The 26,285-nt window shown below is 38.6% G+C and overlaps 1 protein-coding gene across 5 annotated transcripts; it reads left to right on the forward strand.

The window, feature by feature from the left end:
- The first annotated feature begins 51 nt into the window (after positions 1-51).
- NDC80 (NDC80 kinetochore complex component) lies at positions 52-19,380 on the forward strand. 5 transcript variants are annotated; one of them, XR_014183292.1, is made up of 18 exons: positions 52-131; positions 1,144-1,412; positions 1,872-1,958; positions 2,696-2,819; positions 2,943-3,115; positions 5,565-5,667; positions 6,472-6,561; positions 7,797-7,890; positions 9,019-9,125; positions 9,962-10,106; positions 10,379-10,584; positions 12,637-12,789; positions 13,061-13,150; positions 13,945-14,037; positions 15,513-15,643; positions 16,162-16,264; positions 16,625-18,387; positions 19,221-19,380. XR_014183292.1 is itself a non-coding variant. In XM_082045094.1 (17 exons), the coding sequence occupies exons 2-17, from the start codon at positions 1,312-1,314 to the stop codon at positions 16,745-16,747; spliced, it is 1,923 nt and encodes a 640-aa protein (XP_081901220.1). In that variant the 5' UTR covers positions 52-131; positions 1,144-1,311; the 3' UTR covers positions 16,748-19,380. The 5 variants fall into 5 exon arrangements, 4 of the variants coding, with proteins under 4 accessions (XP_081901220.1, XP_081901222.1, XP_081901223.1 ...); XM_082045094.1 differs by having other exon boundaries at positions 16,625-19,380; XM_082045096.1 differs by having other exon boundaries at positions 94-131; positions 1,302-1,412; positions 16,625-19,380.
- Positions 19,381-26,285: the final 6,905 nt, after the last annotated feature.

The following is a 26,285-nucleotide window of genomic DNA, read 5'->3' on the forward strand; positions in this document are numbered from 1 at the left end:
CGACGACTCACCCCCGCGCCCCTCCTTCCCTATCCTGCCCCTCCGCCGCCTCGCTGTGACGTATGGTGGTGCGTGACGTATCGGCGGGCGGATTTGAAATTGAGAGGAAGGCGAAGGCGGCGGCCTTAACGGTAACGGCTGTTGGGACGGGCCGCTCCGCGGTGTGAGCCTTTCCCGCTGAGGGGGCGGGCAGCAGCCCCGGCCTAGTGTCTGTTCTGTCTGTGGGGCGGACGGGTGTGCGTGTGTCCGTGAGGCGGGTGTGTGTCCATGAGGTGGGCGGCGGGCACGGTCCTGCCCGGGCGAGCCGCTGGCCGCGCACCGGGGCAAGGCCTCCGTTCTGCTGGCGCGTCGATTCTAGCGAGCTGCGCGCTTAAACTCCCCGTTCGGTGTGTTTGTCAAGGCAATTTACTCTGTTCGCGGTGGGTCCCTGGTAAAGCAGTGGGAGAGCGCAGCTTACTGCCCCAGAGAAATTGAGGTCGTGGATAAGCTGCCCTGGGAAGTGGGCCCGACCTAAATTTCTGTCACGGTTTGTGAGAAGTGGAACTAGAAGTGTGATCATGAGTCACAATTTACACTGTTAATGTGTTTTGGTAGTGTTCGTAATGAAGATTTTTTGATTCAGTCATTTGAGCCTGCCCCACAAATAAAATAGATCCTCTGTGCAGGGCAAAAGGTGGCATTTTTTTGCAGAGTTAATTTTATTTGCCTCAAAATCTCACTTAATACCACTGTGGGGACAGTTCAATACTTGCAGTTTGATTTATATTTTGTGTGTGTAGTCTGAAGTTAGCCATAATATTATCTCAGAATAGGCTTTCCAGTTATTGTGCCATGATACTGCATTATCATTTGCAGAGCCAATAAGTGGTCTCTGAATTAGTGGATAAAGGACAGATGGATGGCTGATTTGTTAGTGTGGCCTTCCTCCCAGCTGACTGGACGTAAACTACTTAAGCCATTTTGCTTTTGGAATCTGTAGGTTAGAAATGACCGACATATAAATAAAGGCAAAATAGTAGGTTTGGAACAAGCACTGGTACTTTCATCAATAAAATAATTTGAAAGGCTGTGGCTGGTGCTATGTAGTTCTGGAGCCTGAAATACATTTCTTTTTTTTTGTTTGTTTATTTGTTTTGTTTTTAGGAGAACCCATTATTTCTGGAAACTGTTTGTCACACTGCCTGCCCCAAAGTGCAGTTTTACTTGCTTATTCTGACCCTTTGGAAAGGCCTTGTGGTGTTTAAGAAGGCGAATACTCTTAAATCCTGGATTTTCCAATACTGACAGCTTGTGATTTACAGTTTCGTCACCATGAGACGAAGCTCAAATATTACCAGAAGCAGTGGTCGGCAATCTATGATGGCACTGAGAGTGCAGGACAACAACAAGATGGGTCTTCAGACACCTCAGATGTAAGTCTTGCTTAATGTCTTGCTGAGAACAGGTATATAAAACAAACTATGAAGGGATTTACTATAATGTGTTTGAGTGTGTGAGTAGCAAATGAAAAAAAAATGGGAGCAGCAAGAAGAACATTCCCTGCAGCCGACAATAATTGCACCAATAAGTGCTCCAGTTCTGCAAAAAATTTTTTAAAATTTATTTGTATACTTATGACACATTTCAAATTGTAACACTTTTTCTTACCTATTTCTTAGGAGGTGGCTGGGGGTGTGTATGTATATTATGTATACTTAGAAATCTCCTTGCAGAAGTATTTTTGTTAATGGACAAATAATGCATTAAAATCAGTTGACTATTCTAAGATGTTTATAGGCTGAAGATGCTTAGTCTTATATGGATGTGTTTATAGTTTTCTTACCTAAACAAAAGCTGAAATGGTCACTTGAATCCTTCTCCCTATCCCTCAGGAAGGACAGAGGTACATTTGGGAAGCTGAGCATGGGCAAATCTACATCTGCAACGTCGGAAAGAAAAGTCAGCTTTTTTGGGAAAAGGTATTAATAGCTTTAGATCTCTGTACTGTAAATTGAAACAAAAACAGTCCCACATCATTTTGTAATTTTTGTCTCTTGACAAATTTTCCTTATAGGGAACAATGGACCTGAGGCCAGCAGACCTTCAGGTCTGTCTTCTTCCCCTCTTTCATCACTAAACAATAATGCCATGGAGTAGGAATTGCTTTGAGAGCTGTTCTTCCTCTTGGGAATGATATGCACTGCAGACCTTAAGAGCTCCTCAATACATTTGCCTGTTTAAGGAAGAGTGATATCCCCAGTATGCTCTGCCGTAGTTTCTTCTCTCTCAGATGAAAACCTTCCTTTCAGCTTAGTTTGTGGTTTCTGTGTTCTTGCAAGTATCATCTTTTGTAGGACCCCACTGTTTCAGGGATCTATTCCTTTTAAGTATTCCTTAAATATTTCAGACTTTATTTTCAATGACCTGCATCATTTTATTTCTTCATTTTGGGGGTATTTTTCTGCTCTGCAGAACTTTATTTCTTTCAGGACACTGAAGAAAATATTCACCTACGATGCAGTAACCCCTCTGTTTTGTGCGTGCATTATGGCTTCCAGGTTGATGTTCTTCCAGTCATCCTAGATAAAGAGAAACATTCAGGCATCCCTTTGTATAACAAATGCAAAATAAACATAAAAATAGCAATTGTAGTGACTTAAACGTTAAGTCAATTCTTTGTGTTGTCACAAGAACTGTATTTATTTTTTGTTCTTAGAACTAGTGGGACTGGAAGTACACGCAACAGTCAGTATGGTATGTTTGGTACAGAGAAAATCAAGGATCCCAGGCCACTTCATGACAAGACATTCATCCAACAATGTATCAAGCAGCTTTGTGAGGTAACTTATTCACTTACTCTAAATGTTTGTTGTTAGGCGTAAAAGATACTACTCAAATTATTTTTTATGGTTTCAACTTCAGATTTTATTTAGTGACTAATATGCCATGTCTATTTTTCTCAGTTTCTTTCTGAGAATGGTTACGCGCATAATGTTTCCATGAAATCGCTGCAGTCTCCATCAGTTAAGGACTTTTTAAAAATCTTCACTTTTATCTGTGGATTTCTCCGCCCTTCTTACGAACTACCTAACTCAAAATTTGAAGAGGAAATTCCCAGAGTTTTTAAAGAGCTTGGGTAAGATCATTAATGTGCTAAATGGATTTGATACAGCTAGAAATTTAAAAGCTAAGAATTCTGCTTGATAGTTGCGGAGAACAGATAGGTTTCCTTATTCAGATGAGGCTCTGAAACTACAGTGTTGTGATTGCTTTTCCCTTTTGTTTAGTTCTAAGTTTACTGTCTGATTCTGAGACTCTACTGTACATTTTATATTTAAACTTCCAGAACTATAAGCACTTGGAAGCTTGCTTTTTTTTTTCATTACCTTTATTCGTATTAAACTTTGAAAGATAGACACAGTTTTTTTTGACAGACTCTTCTGGTTCATTCTGTTAAAATCCAAGAACTGAAAAACAATTTCAGAAAGTTGGATCCAGCTCATTTAGTTAATAACATTTTTCTTGTAATTTCTGTCATTCTGCTTTCAAAGTAGGCAATGGAAATAAAAATTACACCAAGGTGGGGAAAAAAAAAATAAAAACAAACAAACAACAACAACAAACCAAAACAAAATAAAACACACCAAAAAAGCCACAAAACAAACTAAGTAGCTGGGTGTTATTTTCCAATCTTGTTCAGTAACTGTTTGAAATAATTAATGTACTAACACTTTAAAAAAAAAATGTTCTCCCTGTTGATAACAGTGAATTTTCAGTCTTGCTTAAAAAAACAAGTGAAGTGTATTTTACTCCTGTAGATTCAAGCCTATGATGGCATCAAAGCACCAGGGCTCCTTAGACGTAGGCAAAAGTCTGTTCTGTTCACTTCTCAATGTTTTAATAGAATTTTGGTTTAACCTATAACTTTTAAACTGCTGACCTAGCTGAAATATTGAAAAGGAAGTTGCTCTCAAGAGGATTTACTCTGCTGCACCAAAAGTGTAATCCTGTATAAAAATACTTATTTTGAGGACTCACTTTAAGTTGTCCTTTGAGAGTTAGAAAATGGATCTAAATTTATTTTTAAAAATTCTCAGGCTGAATGGCTCATGAGAGCTTATTTAAAACTATCAGTCTATCAGTAGCTTCTTGTCCTATATTCTTAAAATAACTTCAGGCAGCTGTCAGTCTAAAGATGGAATAAAATCTGCACTTCTGTGTTCCTTTATTTGTAGAAGATTTTGAGAGGATGTCTGTAATTAGCAGTATAGCCTTTGTGTGTTCTGTATTTATATGTAATATTAATATTATACTTTGATATGCAGCTGTTCTGAAATTCTTTTATGTAGTTGCATGACACTAAGCTGATTGAAAAACTGAAAAGCAGCTGACAAAGTGCATTTGACCCAAGAAGCAAGCATCTTGCCCTCTAAGAACAGGACTCCGATGTATCAGTTAGTTTTCATCTGTTAGGAAAGCCTTCAGGTTTCACACCCAGTTTGGAAGTCTAAACATAATCCATTGGATTATTAATCCCTTCTTTGTGTTTGTTGTCTTTCCTTTGAGGTCTTTGTCTCATGGTGAATCACCTCATGCCCACAGGGCACACACACTCCTTTGTCCTTAGTGTTCCAGTGCCCATCTCTCGTCTCACAGTAGCTTCAGAAGGAGAAAGACAAATCTGCTGCTACCAAGACCAAGCCAACATACTAAGTTGAATATGAAGAGGCTAAGGAATGTGTGAAGGAATAGTTTATGCTTCTTTGTATGAGGCCTTAATTGTTCCTAATCTTTGGATATGCAAGAAAAGGCCATTTGTTCACTAGCTAGCCAGTTGAGGGAAGTGATTGTCCCACTGTATATCTCACTAGTGCTGCCCTGTGTGCAGTTTTGGGTGCCTCAGTATACGAAGGATATCAAGCCTCTTAGTGTATGTCCAGAGAAGGGTGACCAAGATGGTGAAAGGTCTCAAGGACAAGACTTACGAGGAGCGGCTAAGGTCACTTGATTTGTTCAGACTGGAGGAGAGAAGGCTGGGGAAGCACCTCATCACAGGCTACACCTTCTGCAAGGGGGCCAGTAGAGGGTGAGGTGCTGATCTCCACTCTAGTGACCAGTGATGGGACACAAGGAGAGGAAATTAGACTGCATCAGGGGAAGTTCAAATCAGACACTAGGAAAATGTTCTTCACTGAGAGCGTGGCCGGTCACTGGTACAGGCTTCCCAGGGATGTTGTCACAGCACCAAGCCAGTCAGAGTTCAAGGGAGTGTCTGGACAAGACTCTTAGTCATATGGTTTAGTTTTAGGTAGTCCTGCGAGGAGCAAGGGAGTTGGACTTGATGATCCCTATGGGTCCCTTACAACTTGAGATATTCTGTGATTCTATGAATCACAAAATGAGAAACCCATGATAATCGAATAAAATAGTGCTGTAAGAACTCAGCTTATCTCCCTTTGATGTATGGCATAAAGTACAATTCTTGTTCTTCCTACTGTGCCTTGATCTACATGTAAAAAACTGCTCTTTTGTTTTCATCACTGTTTGCCCCAGCTATTAAAGATATATTTTCTTTTGCCTTGTAGGTACCCCTTTGCTTTGTCAAAAAGCTCCATGTACACAGTGGGAGCACCACACACATGGCCTCAGATCGTGATAGCTTTGGTTTGGTTAATTGATTCTGTCAAGGTATCACTTGTCTTCTTTAAGTCAAATAGTTTCATTTTTCAGGCTGGAATGTTAGTTTCAATAGAGACCTCTTAAATGCTTTCTAAAAATCTCTTTGACGCTTATGTAAAGAAAAAGGCCGGTGTTCTTACTTGCCGTCTGGGAGCTAGTTCTTAGCCTTACTTTTAGTAACTTTAAACTGTGTTTTAGTGATATATTATAATATTTTATTTAACTGTGTGCACTGGATAAATTGGTAGGCAATGATGCCTTCCACATAATTAATTTTTGAAAAGTTAATCATGCATTTTCAGTGCAGATCTTCCTGTGACTTCTCTTATCCTCTCCTAAATTTGAAGTCTAAGGATGGAATTTTCAATAGCAATTATTCAAGTGTCCTGTGATTGTTGTATAGAGTAGGGGGGTTTGTGTTTGAGTAGGGTTTTTTGTTTGTTTTTTTAACAGTGATAACTCTGCTGCCAGCTCAGGTCTGAGCAAAATTTGGAATCTGTGAGAGAAGTTCTCCACTGCTGAACTGGGCACACATAAAATCCCATCCTTTATGCTGAAAAGACATGTTTAGCTTAGCAAGACAATTTGGCAGTGTTGAATGTCCATTTAATGTGTCTTCATCTATAGTTTCAGTCAACTAAGCACAGGCTCATTACCCTGATGTGAGTGGTCACATTCTGAAGCAGAACCATTGCACCCTGCTTGCTGAAATCCTAATCCAATGTTATTCTGCTTCTTATGAACACAAAACTAATATGAAAATTAATGGGGATTTTCACACTTGCTTTTTGTATGTACACCTGTGCCTTTCAGTTGTATGCTGCCACGAGGGAAAATGCACCATCGTTTGATGATGGACAGAGCTGGGGAGGAGAGACAGAAGATGGAATTGTACATAATAAGGTAGCATAGAAGTAAATTATTACCAGTATTGTTCAACTTAATTTTGCCATGTGCTGTAACAACACAATTTAAATATATGACACCACAATTTTAATTGTACTTATATGTCCTGTTCAGTTTTATATTCACAGAGTTCTCTTGGAAGTATAGTAGCATTATATTAATATAAAAAGCCTGATCAACTGGTTTCCTGAGCAGGCATCGTGGCCAGTCTTTTGGTGAAGACTGGGTATTAAATTGAAATGCCATATTCTCTGATTTGCTACTGTTTCTGTTCTCCTTTGTGGAGAATGGGGGTCATTATGCTGTTTGTTTATTGTTTTAGTAGGGTCTCAGGTGTATTTCTCTTTGGCACTTGAGTCTCCTAAGGTTAACAGCAGTACAGTGTAAAGACAGTGACTGAAATACAAATGTGGTGGCTCCTGCCAATATCTACTCAGTTGCCACAAAATAGGGTGGCAATGTAATTCAGACATTTAAAAATCCAGCAGCTTGCTTTCTTTCTAATTTATCATAGATTATTAGCACTATTCAGATCTAACTCTGTGTTAAATTGCATCACAGCAGATGTTTGAGGCTGTATGATGTGCCAGAACATTTAATTAGAAAATTGCAAAAATCAAAGGAAATCAGAATTTTGGAGTAAGGTTACAAACCTGACAGTTGACAAGTAAAAATGCTTTCAAGCTAAATGTGTTCTTAGACATCGATACATAGGCATATATGTGGAAACAAAATTTACAATACTGATGTAATTGTTTCTGAAAGATCTGTAATTTAAAGTCTCCAGTAAATTCTTTTTGGGTAACCTTTCTTTAATTCTATATCAGTTCTCCGACATCTGCAGATCTGAAGTATTTCATATTTACTGAAAAGGTCTGTTGAACAGACCTACAGTTTCCATAAACAAACCTGGGAGGATCATATGCTTCAAGATAGCACATTCTTAAATATTGTACCTACTATCCTTATTAGGTATCCCAGAAAAATGTACCAAGTATTTCTAGATATTTCTAAATGTGAATTCTAGATGCCTCCTACTGCCTGGATATAATCTGTTGACATTCTGTGTTTAAAGGGAAGGGAAAAAAGTTGATTTTTACGGAAGTGCAGGCAAACCAGTGAAAGATATTTTTAGTGCCTCTTTAATTTAATTGGTTAAGTAAATTTAGACTGTCTAGATATTTTACAGCCCTTTGAATCACTGAAATGAAAAATTTTTTAATTGTTTTCAGCTTTTCGTGGACTACTCTGTGAAGTGCTATGAGCAATTCATGAAAGGGAGAGATACTTTTGAGGAATTGGATGCAGAAGTGCAATCAAAATTCAGTAAGTTTTCATGTTTTAATGAAGTATTTAATTGTGTAACTGGTTTCTTTTATCCTAGCACCACTGTTGCGCAGTTTACAAGTGACAGTGATCTGATGTAAGAGAACCTGAAATTCCCAAGTACTTCTCAGTTACTTTGACTTATTTTTCTTTTTGTTAATAGTACAGACAAACAAGTCATGCTCTGCTGTCAGCTGTACCTGTGTAACCCTACTGTTTTCAATGGCTTTGTGACAGAAAAGCATTATACAGTTATTCAGATGCAAACTCCATCTATGCAAATGACTCTTGTTTCTGTCTGACAAAGTTAACAATTAAAAAAAGAAAAATATTATCAGAGGATGCACATACGATGAGTAAGAAAGTTTAGCTTCAAAGAGGTCTGAAAACAGTCTGCAAGAGTTCCATACTCTGTTGTGAAGGTTCCCATATATAATTCAGCGTGCACCTGTGTTTGCCTTCAGGGAAGTGGAAAGTTATTAATTTTTTTACTCATTCATTTCATCACCTACTGAAATAACAACAGAATATGAGAACAAGGAGGAAAAGCAGTTCTCGCTTTCTATGCCCTTCTATGAAAAGCCAGACTAAGGACACTACCATTGCAAGCCAGAGCCATCAGTTAGAGAAGAAACATAAGCTACCAGACTGTTACTAGATATTAGTAGGAAAAAGTAATCATGCCATTGTTTGGCAAACACTGAGGGAAGTAAGGGAAAAGATGTCTCAAGAGGCAAGGAAGTATGTGGATAGGAAAGGAGTATACAAATTGCATTACCTTGTGAAGCTGGAACAGATAACCACTACCCTGCAGTGTGGGCTGTATGAGAGTTTGGAAACTGACTTCACAGGAGTGATTTTGAGGTCTTATGAGGACTGAAAAACACATTTATTGTTGTTGTTTGTTTGTGGTGTTGTAGCTTTGTCTATTTGCTTTCTAATAAAAGTAGTTTGGTAGGTTTGTTAGTTGTTTTTTGATGTGTTTGGTTTTTTTATTTTAGTTTAAAATAATTGTCCAGATAATGGGTATATACTGTGCTGAAGCTAAAGCACAGATATTCAGATTAGGTTACGATATCCAGTGAGATTTGTTTGTAACCTGCACCCATTTTTTTTTTATTTCTATAGAGGATTTATTTAATATAGATGAATTCCAGATAGAAGGTTTAATATCTGACAACAGAAGACTTAATGAAGAGATTGCAAGACTAGAAAAAGAAAAGGAAAATGAGCCGGTTAGTAAATTGTGTCTATGCTAGTTTATATGGTGGAGTTGAATTTTCTATTATTGATCATTGTTTTTATTATTAAATGAAGATACTGGTGATATGAAAAAATACTTTCAGTGCTCTGTAATATTTTAATTAGGCCAGGTTATTACACACTCTATACCATTATAGTACAAGGCATTTGCTGTGGAGTCCTCAGTTACTATTTGTTTAATATTATGCAGATATTTTCAGGTAATGAGATCTTGCATTAGCTGAAATATTAATAAAATATTTGGACCGCCTTTTTTTGTCTGAATTTCAACATTGTCTTTTCCAAAAGTGTTGGTATAAGAACTTATTAGGGGTTGAGATTATAAGATTCAGTTATAACAGTACATTTTAGGGAAAATATCTTGTTTGAAAAGGTGGATTCTGCTTTTAATATATCATGAATATAAAAATGCTTTAGTGGCTGTGAAGCTGGCAAATTGAGACTCCTGCCTACTGTGCAAAATGTGCTGCTCGTACTCCCAGCTTTCCTTGCCCTTTGTTTTATCTGCCCTTTGTGTATTATTATTATACTTAAGTTGCAAATAACTTTCTTAATGCAATGCCTAATGCAAATCCAAGACTAAATGATGAAATGCAAGAATTAAGGTACTTTTTTTGTTTTTATGATTACTTATTCTTTTGTTGTTATGATTAAGTTGATTCAGCTGTCACAGAGATAAAAAATTTATTAAAGGTATTTAATTTTATATTTATACTATTGAAGTTGACCAATTACTGTCTGGTTTGGAAAGTAAGATCATTATTTTAGATCAATATAATAGTGGCTGTTCTTTCCATCCATTCACCAGGATCGTAGAGTAACACTACGAAACCTGAAATTGTCTCTTCAAGCAGACGTCCAGAAATACCAGACTTATTTGGCTAATCTGGAATCTCATATAGTCATCCTTGAAGGAAAAGCGGAAGGTGTTAATGAGGAAGTTGAAACAGGAGGTAAGAGGGCTTTGCTGATAGTGAAGCTAGAAATAGGTTTAAAATAATTGTAATTCTCAGCTTCAAGACAGAGAGAGATACTTGGTGTATGAAGATGCTACAAATAAACTTTCTGAAATTTATTGCTAATATAGAGATTATTTTGGCTGATAGCTATTTGTACATTAGAGTATTGAAATGCAGATATTATTTACTCATAAAAATACAGAGATTAAGTTTAACTATATAGGCTGGTATTTTACATTCATTTCACGTATGTTTTGTGAACTTAGAAATGGAAGTAGAAGCAATGAAGCAGGAGAATGCCCGGCTCCAACACATCTTTGATAACCAAAAGTACTCGGCTGCGGACATTGAGAGAATAAATCATGAGAGAAATGAGTTGCAGCAAACCATTAACAAGCTGACTAAGGAAATGGAAGCAGAAGAACATCAGCTGTGGAATGAAGAGCTAAAATATGCTAGGAGTAAAGAGGCGGTATGTGAAAACCCAGCTATGCTGAGAGGTGGCTATCAGTTTTCATTATGCAAGCTTAAACTTGGGACTTGCACTATTGCTGACTTGTGTCCTAAATAATTTAAGAACAGCATAGATATGTCTTAACAGGCTAAAGTGACAAGAATGGCTTCTGTTTACAATCTCTCTGAATTTTTTTTTTTTCCTTTGCCCCTTTTCTGTTTTGACCATAATGGAAATGTATTATTTTCATTTTTTTCTGCATCATAAGGGACATAAACAGAATATGCACCACTGTCAGCTCTTCCAGTTACAGCATCAAGAGCCTTGATAACATTAACTTGAAATTGCTTTGATAACACAAGCAATTTCAGACTAATACTAAGACTTGATAGCAAGAAAGTAATGCAAAACTAGTGCTTTGAATCAATATCTCTGCATGCATTTAGGGCTGGATTGATCCCTTAATTGGAAGTTGTAGTAGATTTAAGGGCCAAATTCAATTCCCTCAAACAAGGTGAAAAGATGTGGTTCTGTAAGTGATGGGATTTAAAAGCTTCTGCTTTGCTAGATGAAAAACAAACAAACAAAAAGTTTCAAATATGTTTTGCATTTGAAAAGGGTTATGCCTTATCAAGCACTTGGTATTAACTTAAATTCCTCATACTGTGCAAGTATGAAGCACGTAAGACTGGAAAAAATACTTATGTCATCTGGCGTTTGCACATCAATGGCACTCATTAATCAGAAAATAGAGCATTTAATAAGCTTTGTCTAGAGGTATGCTCAAGTTAAAGTTTGTTAATTAGGATGTGTGGCTATGTGGCATTTCCTGTCAAAAACAATGGGAGAAGGAATATCAACATGATGAATCACAGAACGTTAGGGATTGGAAGGGACCTCAAAAGATCATCTAGTCCAATCCCCCTGCCGGAGCAAGAACATCTAGATGAGGTTGCACAGGAAGGCGTCCAGGCGGGGTTTGAATGTCTCCAGAGAAGGAAACTACACAGCCTCTCTGGGCAGCCTGTTCCAGTGTCTGTCACCCTCACTGTGAAGAAGTTTCTTCTCAAATTTAAATGGAACCTCCTGTGTTCCATTTTACACCCATTGCCCCTTGTCTCATCATTGGTTGTCACCAAGAAGAGCCTGGCTCCATCCTCAGGACACTCACCCTTTACATATTTATAAACATTAATAAGGTCACCCCTCAAGTCTCCTATAAACTAAAGAGACCCAGCTCCCTCAGCCTTTCCTCATAAGGGAGATGCTCCACTCCCTTCATCATCTTTGTTGCCCTGTGCTGGACCCTCTCCAGCAGTTCCGTGTCCTTCTTGAACTGAGGGGCCCAGAACTGGACACAATATTCTAGATGTGGTCTCACCAGGGCAGAGTAGAGGGGAAGGAGAACCTCTCTCGACCTACTAACCACCCCCCTTCTAATATACCCCAGGATGCCATTGGCCTTCCTGGCCACAAGGGCACAGTGCTGGCTCATGGTCATCCTGCTGTCCACCAGGACCCCCAGGTTCCTTTCCCATACACTGCTCTCCAACAGGTCATTCCACAACTTATACTGGAACCTGGGATTGTTCCTGCCCAGATGCAAGACTCCATACTTGCACTTGTTACGTTTCATTAAATTTTTCCCCACTCAACTCTCCAGCCTGTCCAGGTCTCGCTAGATGGCAGCACAGCCTTCTGACTGGTCATTGTTTTAGTTATTTGTATTTCCAAGCATGTTCTTCCTTCTCTATCAAGTAATCCTCAAAAGTTGAGGCAGGAGAATATATGGCAAAAGAGTAGGGAAAAACACAGGTGAAACCAGTCTCTCCCACACAGACTGAGAAACCTTGCAGAGTAAACTCTGAGAGAATCATAAACCAGCACTTAATCCAAACAATGCAAACTACTGGACAGTCATTACATACAGCTCTTGCATGCTGTGGCATGACTTGGGGTCATGTTTGTACAGAGAACTTGGAAATGTATTTAGAAGACCATATGAATACTTTTTGCAAAGCTTTTCACTTTGTTTCTTCTATGTTTTTTGCCCTTTTCTCCTCTGAACAGATTGAAATGCAACTGGCAGAGTATCATAAACTGGCTCGAAAACTGAAATTAATTCCAATAAGTGCTGAGAATTCCAAAGGCCACGATTTTGAGATTCAGTTTAATCCTGAGGCAGGACCAAATTGCCTAGTCAAATACAGAACTCAGATCAAGGTAAGTCAAGTCAACACTGAATATTTCTGTTATTCCTCACCAAAAAAAAAAAAAAGTTTTGTTGGAAAAGTCTCTTAACCTCTACATGAAGCTTCCTTGAAAAGCTTGTATGATGCATTGTCATAACTACATCATAGTATAGGAAGGAAGTTTGATATTGGAGGGTACAGCAGCCTAAACAAAAACGGGAGAGGGAAAAGATGTATGGGGGTACATCTTGGTTCAAATGAACAAATTGCATTAGCCAGATCTTCTTGTATATGTATTACAGGCTCCCCTTATGGAGATCATAAACCAGACTGAGGAAGAAATTAGGAATGCTACTCAACGGCACATGACGTTGGCAGATACTTTGGAACAGGTGTGTTGGTTAATGAAGATTAGGACTAAAATACTGTAATGTTATCTGCTGGCCTCATTTGACCTTTTTGCCTGCATGAAGTGTGGTGTGATGGGTTGTTTTCTGATTGGGTGACTGGTTGGTGGTGCTAGGAGAGGAGAGCTGTGAGAAGATTGCTTTAATTACAATGGAACCTAAAATTTTTTGAGAGAATTGGGGTCTCCTGATGGTTGAAATACTATGAATTCCCTGCACTGAAGATTACGCAGCTTACATATATTTGACCGTAAACATTTAAAAGTTTGTTTTTTTTTTAAAAAAGTTGCCCATTCCAGTCTTTTGTGTGGCTTACCATTGCTACCAAGTTGTCACCAGGAAGATTTTTAGTAACATTGGGTTCAGAATGGATTGGAAGAAAGAAAATTTTATTTCCCCATTCTTCTTCCCCTACGTCAGTTTTTATTGCTCAGCATGACAATATAGGGTATGGAATATCCTTTTGGGCCATTTTGGTGAACTGTCCTGGCTGTGCACCCTCCTAACCTGTTGCCTGCCCCTACCCTACTCACTGAGGGGCTGCCTTGATGTGGTGCAAGCACTATGCCAGCAACAGGCAAAACATTGTGTTACCAACAGTCTTTTAGCCACCTATCCAAAACAAAGCACCACACAGGCTGCTATAGAGTAAGTTAATGCAATCCCAGCCTGGACTGGTTTAAATATTCCTGGGCTACCACGTATTGTTTGTGATGGCATGGATTTATATGTTGGAAATCTTTTTGAATTCTATTTTCTTGGTCATGTTTTTGTTCTAGGTGAAAGTAATGGTAGCAGACAAGAAAAGCAGTGTGAAAATGCTGGAAGAAGAAGCTGAAAAGCTAGATGATCTTTACCATCAGAAGCATAAGGTAGAACTTCTTATAGGTTGATGACAATTTGTCCTTAATGGTATCCTTATCCTTAATGGTTATATTTATACATAAGGTTTTTGGTTGCATTTTTGTTTGTTTGGACTCTTGCAGGATTCTTTATTTTCAGAAATATTTGAGTGCTACCTTAAGTGACTCAGTTTTCACTTTCTCATAAGAAAATCTGGCATCGTGTTTTGGCAGATCTTGTAAATCATAAGCTACTACATCCAGTAATAAAAGCGATGGCAATCATATCCTGACCTCAAGATGTCTCAAAGCATGTTCTTGAAGATTTTAGAGTTAACAGTATCTGACTTGTCTATTCAGTTTACATAAAATAAATGCACTTACAGATTTAGCAAATATGTTTAATTGCATTAAAAATAAGGAAAACCTTATTTTACTAAAAGCACATTAAATGTTTTAATTATCTAAAATTGTTGCTTTGTTTTTCTTCCCCAGTGGGGGAGCAGTTCCTATCCTTTTCCTCACATCTAGTTTAGCAACAAAACATAGTCCTCTCACTTAACAGCTGCGGCTGCCTCAGTGCCTCCCAGCTTCTCTAACAGCATGGCTTTGGTGGGGCTGTAGTGCCCAGGAGAAAAATGCTTTTTGAACTAAACTAGTGTTTAACATACCTGCTCTTTCAAATCCCTACTTCTGTGCTATAGCCACGAAACAGGGTTATTTCATCGCCAATACCTGCTTAGGTGGCTGAAGGCAATTCATTTCATTTATTGCTTTCAAAATCACCTGAAACTTGGCTTCTGATCTATAGCATTGCATATGCTTTTCTCTTAAGGTAAGCTCATAAAAATACTCCGCTGCAACTGGATGGTTATAATAAAACATAGTCATGTAATTCCTCATGTAATTTTAAAAATGCTATTGATAAAACTACAGTATTAAAATTATTTTGAAGGATGATGTTTCAGTAATTTACCAGAATTGCATATTTAGTTGATGGCAGAATTTAGTTTGGTTTTGTGCATTTAATTGTGCTAAGTATAGTGTCAACAGTGTCATTCTCCTTGGAGAGAGGATTACTTACATTTTGTACTCATCTTTCAGACATGAAAGGGAAAGCAATTTTCTTATTCGAGTATTGTATTTTTTTAACCTAGAAACAGTTCTTCATGATGTTCCATTTTAAGCTATTTAAAGTATGCAGAGTATGTAAATAACACTTTTTTGAGTGTTCCTATGAAAGGAAAATAGCTGTAACACAAACCTTGAAATATGGTTAGAGAAATAAAGGGAGGGTTAGGTTGGTTTTGGGTGGAAGGTGATACAAAAAAAATACCTGAAACTTCAGATTTGGGGGGATGTCCTTGGGTTTTTTTTAGTTCTGAGTTTGGAGATTTGAATTTACTATTGGAATGTAATCAGGTAATATAAAGGAGAAAAAAAATCCTGATTATTTCTGAGTTATGCTTTTTATTTTTTTTTCCCCTCTTTCCTTATGTTTACAGGAGGCAGGAGAGGAAGAGCAAAAATGGACAAATGAACTGGAATTGTTAGAGAAGCATAAACAGCTACTTGAGAGTGGTGTCAATGAAGGTCTTGGTGAAGCCACAAAAGAATTGGATGATCTTCAACGACAGTAAGGCCCATATCTTCAAGTTATTTGTGTAGTTTATTTTGGTTTTCATGTCTTTCAAGGATAAAGACACTTTCTTGAATTGTAAGGTAAAATTATTTGGCAAGCATATTAATTTCAAAAACTCACAATTAAAAGGAATTTATCATTAACACTTAAAATTTTGCTAGAATTTTGTCTGCTACATGATAACTCCTGGTTTCCATGTAATTTTTTTCATATATACTGTTGTAATAAAGAAATTAGTTTGTTTCCAAACTTATATGACAACTACATTTTACAGCCTGAAGTCTGGAAAGACTATTCTGACTGTATTCTGACTCTGATGTACTTTGTTTCGTATTGGTTAGCAAGTCCTTTTTCTTTGAAGTTGAGTATCGATATACAAATCTAAGTTGGTTCAAGTTAATGCTAATAGAAAAAAATACAGCTAAACATTGTATACTTGGTGAAGGATTTGTTTTAGATGTCAGGAATTTTATAATTATGGATGTGACTTTCTGAGTGTCTTTACTTTTTAGATATCAAGTTGTTATGCAAACAACAACAGAAGAGAGCAGGAAAGCTGGTGATAACTTGAATCGACTTTTAGAAGTGATTGCGACCCATGTAGTGTCTATAGAGGTAAGCTAAAGTTTGATATTAAAAATTAAATCTTTCTAGAGATGCGCAACTGCAGTTAAGCACATGGAAATTAGAACTTACTCTTTCCAATAATGTATCAGTTACTTGGAGCTGCTGCCCTGAGTCTGGGGATTCTAGTTAAATAAATTTGTTGACAAAATCCTTGGTATAAATAATCAGTATTGATTATTAAATTTCAGTAGTAACAGTCAAGTTTAATCTGCTTCTGGTAAATGTCTTTCAGAGAAGTGTTGAACTGAAATAACTTAAACTGTACAATGCCTGCTTAACATGCTTTAGCAGAACCAGTGCAATAGAGACCATGATAGTTCTAATAAACTTTCTGTAACTCTTTTCTAGAAATATCTTGATGAACAGAATGAAAAAATTGACAGAGACTATGAAGAATTCATTTCTGAAGATCTATTGTCATCCTTGACCAGAATTCTAGACAGTTATAAAAAGAAGGCTGAAAGTCTATAATTACAAAAAAAAAGTGAAGATGAAAATTTTGCATTTCTGAAGCTCTGGTGTGATGCCTTCTACAAGAATGGGTACTTCCTGCATTTAGCAGTGAAACTGGTTTTAAGCATAAGGAAATATTTATGGACTTCCTTTGTTGCATTGACACAAACACATTAAAGAATATATTTGCATTTTCTTAAAAAAGGCTTTGCTTTCACTTCCTCCTTGCAATATATCATGCATGATTACAAAAATCTGTGACAGGACAACTGTGGAACAACTTAGTTTCATATTTCCTTTATAATTAAATCATTTGTGCTCTTCTAGGAACATTAGTAAGTCAAAAGTACAGTTAGCCTGTTAAAATAACATGCCAAAGTGGACTTAAAGATGGAACCACAAGTGAGAGCACAAATACAGAGGGGACTGACAACTTGAAATACTGCTACTTAACTTGTGGTTTTTGTAAACTTGTAAAATTGCTAACTGTGAGAAGAGTTATGCTTTCTGGAGTATAGTTTGTGTATTTCTTAGTATACATATGTATTTGTTGCACATGCATGACAGTGGACATCCTTCCCCAAGCCTTTCTTTTAGTAGCAAGACCAAATGTAAATGTCATTCAGTCTCCTGCTTTTTCAGTTATATATGAAACTACTCAGAGACCCCGCTTCCATGAGTAAGATTGCTTGGGGTTTTTTTAACAAAAACCTCTTTGCAAAGATCAGTAGTAGTTATACAGTAGTCTTGTAAATAGTTTAGAGAAAGAAAGTCATTTTGAAAACGAAGTTTCGTCTCTATCTGCTCATAGTCCCAGATGAACCTTCACTGTACTAGTTCAATATGTATATCAGAGATAGTTCTAAGTAGGACAACATCTGAATTCTGGCAATATAGCTGATCAGTTGTAGATTTGGCTGATGTTGGATACATCAAAAAGGCCCAAAATGAGTCTGTTTTCCTGTTAGACCACTAGCACAGACCACTAGCACAGACTCTGATTTCTCTTGCTTAGGAAAGTAGCAGTAAAATTAGTGGATGGGGACCTTCAGTCCAAATACATTGAAGAAAATGTAACCACATCTCTTGAACATGTACTTGTCTCCGGTGCTATGTGGAAGTAGTGTCGTCTTATCTACTCTGTATATACCTTTGTGAGGTGTTTTTAAACAAAACAAAACAAAAATCAGCATTTATATCTTGGATAGTTTATGGTGATATTTCCTAGTAAAAGTATAGAAGTATTTGAGTGTTTTTATTAAAGAGTTCAGTGATAATAAATATCACTGATTCATCTACACAATGATAAAAACAACTTTGCAGTCTGTTCAAAAGATTTTAGCTGCTGATAGCTAAATGAAGTTGCTCCTTAATTCTATAATTAGTCACAATATTTGAATGAAACACAGATCCCTAGCATCTATAAGAAAACTTAAGTTAGACCAGCTGAAAACAGACTGCAAATAAAAACTGAATTGTCTTTAATTTCAGAATACTTACGCAGACCATATATAAAACTCAGTTGTCCTTAACATAGTGTGTGAATCTTCTGGCTCCAATATGTGTATTTTGTTTCAGACATTATGACAATGATGGCATTATTTAAGCTTCTCACTTTCAGTTGTTTTGTCCAGTCAGCTATAAAAGTTTTCGGACAGGTGGGTAGTATTTCTGCTTTCTTCTGTTGTCCTCTTTCATTTTACCTTTACAAGGTTTTTTCCATGTTATAGTCTAATCCTTATCAAATCTCAGTTCCTTTTCTTTAGGAGCTTTTTTCTTTTGTGATTTTTTTTTTTCTAATATTTTTGTTATCTAAAGTAACATCCTTCTAATTAAGTAAAGCTGTGAAACATACAGCATAATCACGTTCCTTTAAAATATGTGCTTGCTTAGGGACTATGCTCTCTCTTGGCTGCCTCATACCTATTTGCTTCTATAGCTGACTGTTCCTGTATTTATTAGTATCTGCAGGTTCTTTGTCATGTGCAGTAGTCAGTTGGCTGAGTAAATTAAAACAAAATAAATGTAATTTCCAAGGACTAATACTAACCAAATGATAATAGGTTAAAGAATCAAGGTCACAACCACCTTCTTTCACGTACTGGCAAACGTAATATTCTGAAATTAAAGTAGTCTGAGTAATAAAAAGTCCACATTTGTAATGTTGGCAACATGTTTTTGTTATTGGGCTGAACTATTGGTCTGTATATCAGTTAAACTGGATTGACCGTAGAACCAGCTCAGGTTTTGACCTAGGTTCTGTAAAATATTGTGGGGATTTTTGTCATAAAATAACATAGAATAACACTGGCCAGTGTTTTGAAAGGGAGGAAATTTTTCAATGCTCCTTGAACATCGCTCATGTGTGATATATGAAGTCAGGTAGTCAGTTATTTTTTATTTGTATTCTGGAATGTGGTTTTAAATTTAGACAATAGACACTAGAACATAATTACCGCTCTTGATTTTGGTTTTGTTTCTTTTTTTTCAGAATGTACCACTGGCACCTGTACATTTCAGTAGCATGAGTCGTTTGTAAATTTTTGCTTTTATATGGATACAGTTCCCTCATTAATTGCTTGTGTATTTTTTGTACAGTTTACTTAATATGTCTTATGTATTTTTATACTCAATAAAATTTCTTCAACCTCTTCTCTGAAGAACAGGTTCTTACTGCAAATATAGAAACATGACATAAAAAGCACAATTAACTTGATTTTTATGGAGAACTAGGTAATTAATGATACTTAATTCCCTGACTATCCTTGCTGTTAAATATGCATTGTGTAGAGGAAAAATAAATATAGAAACATCTCTTTTCTATAAATTGCAAAGGAATAAAAATTGTCTTAACCTTTTAAAAAATAGATGGCTTTATTAGAACAGAGGTCTAAGCTACTGTCACAACTTATTTATGCATGTACATATCCCTGTGGTGTTAACCTTCCCAATGAGACTTTTGCTATTTTAAGCATTAAAGGACTATTTCCTTTACCACTGTTCCATCTGATTTCTTTTTTCTACCTCGTTATTAAAAAAAAAAAAACTAAAACAAAACAAAAACCAAAACACATTGATGTAGAAGCATGGTAGAACACTGTGTATAGCTTTGTTCTATTCCATGGAGTATGTTACTTTTCAAATTTTGTCAAAAACTCACATCACTGTCAAGTAACAGGTACTTCTTTTTGGAGTACTTATTTAATGCATCATATGAGCCTGATAAGTCTTTTTAATTTTGCAGTGACCATCCAGCTCACGTGTGTGAGGCTACTCAGACCCTTCTAATTGGTTTTGCCAAGATACAGTACTGTGTGTCTGTGCTAGTATTTAGCTCCAAGATGGGTAACAGTATGTTGTTCTCTGTTGGTTCTGTAATACTTCTAATTAATATTATGTGTACTTTGGCTTTTAATTGGAGTTCTCATCCTTGCTCCCCTTTTTGTGGCAGAATTGAAAAACCATTTATATATTTGTCATGGTTTAATCTCAGCTAGCAACTAAGCACCATGCAGGCGCACACTCAGTCTCCCCCGGTGGGATGAGGGAGAGAATCAGAAAAATAAAAGTGAGAAAACTCATGGGCTCAGATAAGACAGTTTAATAAGTAAAGCAGAAGCTGCGCATGTGAGCAAAGCAAAACAAGGAATTAATTCACTGCTTCCCATCAGCAGGCAGGTATTCAGCAATCTGCAGGAAAGCTGGGCTCCATCATGCACAATGGTTACTTAGGAAGACAAACGCCATCACTCTGAATGTCACCCCTTTCTTCCCCAAAAAATATATATTGAGCATGATGTCATATGGTGAGGAATATCCCTTTGGCAAGTTGAGGTCAGCTGTACTAGCCGTGCCCCTACCCAGCTTCTTGTACACCTGGCATGGTTTGAGAAGCTGAAAAGTCCTTGACCACAACATAGCAACAACTAAAACATGAGTGTATTACCAATGTTCTTATCATTCTAAATCTAAAACACAGCAGTATACTAGCTACTAAGAAGAAAATTAACTCTGTCCTAGCCAAAACCAGGGCAATATTTGTATCTTATTTCTAGAAAGACTACAAAAGAAGAAAAGATCAACAGCTGAAGACATTCTATTTTCAATAAGAAGTGAGGGAATTCCCTCCAGCAATGCTCTACAGTAAAAAGCAAGTCTATGGTCTTTCATGCCAAGTGACTCTATGCTATGCAATGGAGGTTTTGTGAACAAGGGTACTGACTCCTACCTGCCTATGTCTACTCTATAAATTGTTTGGTATGGAAGTATTTTGAGCACTGCAAAGGAACTGAAGAGAATAAATACATCATCTTTCCACTCTTCTCTGGGGAGCACTGTTTTGTGTTAATGCTAGAAACCTTAACATCTCTTTTTGAGTTGGTTAATCCTGCTCTTTTGACCGTTGTATAGAACAGGGAAATTACCTGTTTTTTCTAGAGTTGCTATCTCCAGATTTCTGGCTGTGAAAGGGCCCTGGCATGATGAGATAATGTATGGAGATCCTTGTCCTTGCAAAGATCTCCACCATGTAGAACTACTGTATCTTCATTGGAGTTTTAAATTTTAGGTGCTTGCCGAAAGTTTTTGATGGCATCCATTCCTTTTTATGGAACAGAAGGAACACAGAAGACTCATACAAACCCTCAATGTCCTCATAGGATGAGGGACTATAGGTGTCTTAGCCAATGTCATATCTCAGCAAAGTGCACTGACATCTTAAGTCCTGTATGAGGAGATTGGCAGCATATGTTTAGTCAGCCTGAGAAAACTCTTAAAGGTTTTTGCAGGCTTTTTCTGTAGAACTCTATTTGTTTACAAGGTTCTTCTAGATATGTCAGTTTGCATCAGTACAATGGCAAGATATGGCAGAAGACCATCTGCATGCCATTTTGTTGTCTGGTTTTCAGATTTGCAGGTTAAAAATTTACTAGAGGAATAAAAGGCAATTGTTATTTATCACAGGTCAGGCAACAGTAATGATTGCTGAGCGGAGAAGATGCTCCAGATGATTGCTCATGCTTGAGACTGTCCATGGTACTGGTCTGACCATGGGGTACTACATGGAATCATAGAATCGTAGAATCATATCAGTTGAAAGACACCCTCAGGATCAGAGTCCAACTGTGAACCTAACACTGCCAAGTCCACCTCTAAACCATGTCCTTAAGAACCTCATCTATGCATCTTTTAAACACCTCCAGGGATGGTCACTCAACCACTTCCCTGGGCAGCCTGTTCCAATGCCTGACAACCCTTTCTGTGAAGTACTTTTCCTAATATCCAATCTAAACCTCTCCTGGTGCAACTTGAGGCCATTTCCCCTCATCCTATTGCTTGTTACTTGGGAGAAGAGACCAACACCCTCCATGCTACGACCTCCTTTCAGGTGGCTGTATAGCAATAAGGTCTCCATTCAGCCTCCTTTTCTCCAGGCTAAATAGCCCTGGTTCCCTCAACCACTCCTCATCAGACTTGTGCTCCAGACCCTTCACCAGCTTTGTTGCCCTTCTCTGAACTTGCTCTTGCACCTCAATGTAAACCATTACAAACACCATGTCTGTTGTGCTCTGCTCCCCGCTGGAGAGTGTACCTTTTGTGAACCCCAGTTCATAAGGTCCTAACAGTCCCAGCATTTGCCCAAAGTAGATGGGGTTGCATGTCTGTCTAGAGGATGACTGACGGTGTTGTCCCTCCATTCCAGAAGTCCCTTATCAACAGTTTTGTGGTAACAAGGATTCTTTGTGATGTGTGGTCTGCATGGTGTTTTCCATAGCACCTTATGTGTGGGATCAAAATTTTAATTGGCAGTGCCTTATCTGATCAGCATTTTAGTCTTAAGAACCCTTTGCACAGAGCTAAGATTTAAAAGGCACATAACATTGTCTGTTACTCCAGTTTCACCTCTACTGAAATATGTACCAGCTTGGCAAGACTACAAAGCAGAAGGAAAGACAGGTGGTGATGGAATGTATATAAATATTTTGAAACAAGATGTATGGAATTTTGTTTCACTTTTCATGTCAGGATTCCAAATACTGAATGCTTTGTATCAATACAAATGACATGGCCCTTCTGAGAACACTGAACACTAGCAGAGTCATAAGTGACTACTGGTGCATCAAGCTGAAAGTCCTTCACTATTCTGCCTGGAAAAGAGCATCTGGAGTCACCAGTTCTAATTATCTGGCAGGTCTTAATTAGCAAGGGTCATTACATTACATAAGAAGTGCACAAAAGACACCAAAGTAATGGGCTCTGCTTGACTAATACTGTATAGTGACTTATTGTCCTCTTCCCCTCTCAAGGGTTTGGCCATCAGCTGTGAGAAAGTTATAAGGAAAGCTGCAGAGTAGAGTCACACAAGAAAGAGAAAACTACAGCCAGGGGTTGCACTGTTTGGACAAGTGTAGGTTTTTTTAAGAGGAAAACCATGAACTTGAAAGACATAAAATTGTAAAGGAATAAACAAGAAATCAGAGAATGGTAATTCAGCATCACTGAGGATCTCTTCTAGCAACCAGCAAAGACCAACCTTTCCCACCTGACTGATTACTCATAAGATATTCCTCAGGTGTTTTATTGTGGGTGCTGGGCACACAAATGCTTAGCCTAGAAGATCCTTAAATCCTAGCTGTCTTTTGCATGCACTACAGAAAAACTCTGTGACACATGCTTACAGAATTTCCGCATGGCAAAAGATGCCCACAGTGAGAAATACAGGGCAATGGTTAATGTGTCACCATCCCAAAATATGGAGCATGGGGCAACCCCACACAGAGATATTAAAATGACTAAGCAGTCAACTGGTTTTGCCTGGACTTTTGGCTTGGAGTCCATCATGCCATGTCCATCATGGGTCTCTCTAGCTTGGAGAAGAGGAGACTGAAGGGTGACCTCATTCACGTTTACAGATATATGAAGGGTGAGTGTCACGAGGATGGAGCCAGGCTCTTCTCGGTGACAACTAATGATAGGACAAGGGGTAATGGGTACAAACTGGAACACAAAAGGTTCCACTTAAATTTGAGAAGAAACTTCTTCTCAGTGAGGGTGACAGAGCACTGGAACAGGCTGCCCAGGGAGGTTGTGGAGTCTCCTACTCTGTAGGCATTCAAGACCTGCCTGGACACCTTCCTGTGTAACCACATCTAGGTGTTCCTGCTCTGGCAGAGGGATTGGTCTAGATGATCTTTCAAGGTCCCTTCCAATCCCTAACATTCTGTGATTCTGTGATTCTGTGATGCCACAGCTACTGGAGCTAGTGATGAAGACACTCCTTGATGGTTCAAGAGAAAGCAGCTACTAGTCCACGGTAAAAGGGAAGAATGTGAAAACAGAGCCAAAAGCCAAGGTGACAGGAAGTGTAAAAGGAGGAAACAGCCTTCCAGAGAAAAAGCAAGTTGCAACAATCCACGGTTAAAAAAATGGCTGGAAGATTGTCCTGGGTACAGCTGGGAAAGAGTTGATTTTCACAGGAAGCCAGGAGGGGACACAGCCAGGACAGCTGACCCAAACTAGTCGAACTAGGGATATTCGATAACATATGACATCATGCTCAGTATATAAACTGGGGAAGTTTGCTGGGGGAGGGTACCACTGCTCAGGAGCAGCCTAGGCATTGCCCTTCCAGGTGGTGAGCAATTGCATTGTGTATCCCTCGTTTTGTATATCCTTTTTTTGTTATTATTATTGTTGTTATCTCTTCATTTGTTTTCCTGTTAAACTGTTTTTATCTCAGCCCATGAGTTTTACTTTTTTTTTCCCAATTCTCTTCCCCATCGACCAGCAGGGGGATGAATGAGCAAGTGGCTGTGTGGTACTTAGTTGCTGGCTGAGGCTAAACAAAAGAATCAGTTCATTTAGTGAGGGATGAAGATGAACCGGGGTCATCACAAGAACAGGAGGAAGAGGTAGAACCAGAGATAATCGATCAATCCCTATCCCTGAGTGAGCTCCAAGATTTGTGAAAATATTTCAGCTGCCATTCCGGTAAGCACGTTGTTACCTGGCAGTTCTGACGCTGGAATAACAGGGCCAGTAGCTTGAAATTAGAGGGTAGGGAATACAAGCAGTTGGGATTCCAGTCTAGGGAAGGGGGTATTGACAAGGCAAGTGGGAAGAAGAGAGAAGCCCTCAGCTTCTGGAGGCAACTTCTGTGAGTTGTGAAGGAAAGGTATCCCTTCAAGGAAGATGTGATATTTGACCCAGGCAAGTGGACCACTATGGAGAGAGGCATCCAGTACCTAATGGAATTAGCTGTGTTGGAGGTGATTTGTGATTCGAATAACGAGTAGTTATCCACAGATCCAGATGAAGTCCAACTCATACAACTCATCTGGCAGAAGTTTCTATGGTGTGTACCATCATTGTATGCCAGCTCATTGGCAGTAATGTCCTGGAAAGAAGGCAAGGGACAAAAAATGGATGAATTGGCTGGCCAACTCCAGCAATACAAAGAAAGCTTCTCTTCCTCCCTATGGGCCTGCATCTTGGCTGTAGAGTAACTGCCAGACATGCTAGCTGAGAAACTGTCCTGAGAGTTCCAGTGATTTGAGGATAAGTTCTGCTTCCCATCTCTATGGATCACTATCTCAGCTATTAGAAGCAAGCCTTTCTTGGCTCAAGAGACAGGATACAGAGGGCACACACCATGAGGCACCCTGTGGTTTTACCTGCGTGACCATGGAGAGGACATGAGGAAGTGGGACGGAGAATCTACCTCAACCCTAGAGGCACAGATACATGACCTGCAAGGAAAAACAATCACAAAAGTGGATTCTTCCAGGAAAAAGGCCACTCCAGATTCCAGTGGGCAGTTCCTCAGACAGAGTAGAAAGGCTGGTCTTACCTCTGGTGCTCTTGAAGGGACTTCTGATTCATTGTTACAAGAAGCAAGTAACAGAAACTATGACCAGGACTAGAGGGCCCCTGCCTCCAGCCAGGTGAAGGAAGGGGACAGCCAGGTTTACTGTCTTGTGTGGATTCAATGGCCTGGCATGTCAGACCCACAGGAGTATAACGCCCTAGTGAACACCAGTGCACAGTGTACCCTAATGCCATCAAGCTGTAATGGAGCAGACCCCATCTGTATTTCTGGAGTGACCGGGGGGTCCCAACAGCTAACTGTATCGCAGGCTGAAGTGAGCCTAACAGGGAATGACTAGCTGCCGCACTGGACATGACAGAGCTGCAAATGAACTGGAGTCAGAGGCAGCTCAACGGTATGCCACAACTGGTATCTCCAATGTGTTTTCTCAATCCTTTTAGCAGCAAAGTGCAGGCTACAGTTTGCTTTCACTTGGAAGGGTGCCCAGTACACCTGGAATCAACTGCCCCCGGGGCAGAAACAAAGCCCTTCCATTTGCCATGAACTGATCCAGACTGCACTGGAACACAGCGAAGCTCCAGAACACTTGTAATACATTGATGACATCATTGTGTGGGGCAATACAGCAGAAGTAGTTTTTGAGAAAGGGAAGAAAATAGTTCAAATCCTGCTGAAAGCTGGTTTTGCCATAAAATGAAGTAAGGTCAAGAGACTTGCACAGGAGATCCA

The sequence above is a fragment of the Streptopelia decaocto genome (assembly GCF_964273445.1).
Source record: "Streptopelia decaocto genome assembly, chromosome: 2".
Classification (NCBI taxonomy): Eukaryota; Metazoa; Chordata; class Aves; order Columbiformes; family Columbidae; genus Streptopelia; species Streptopelia decaocto.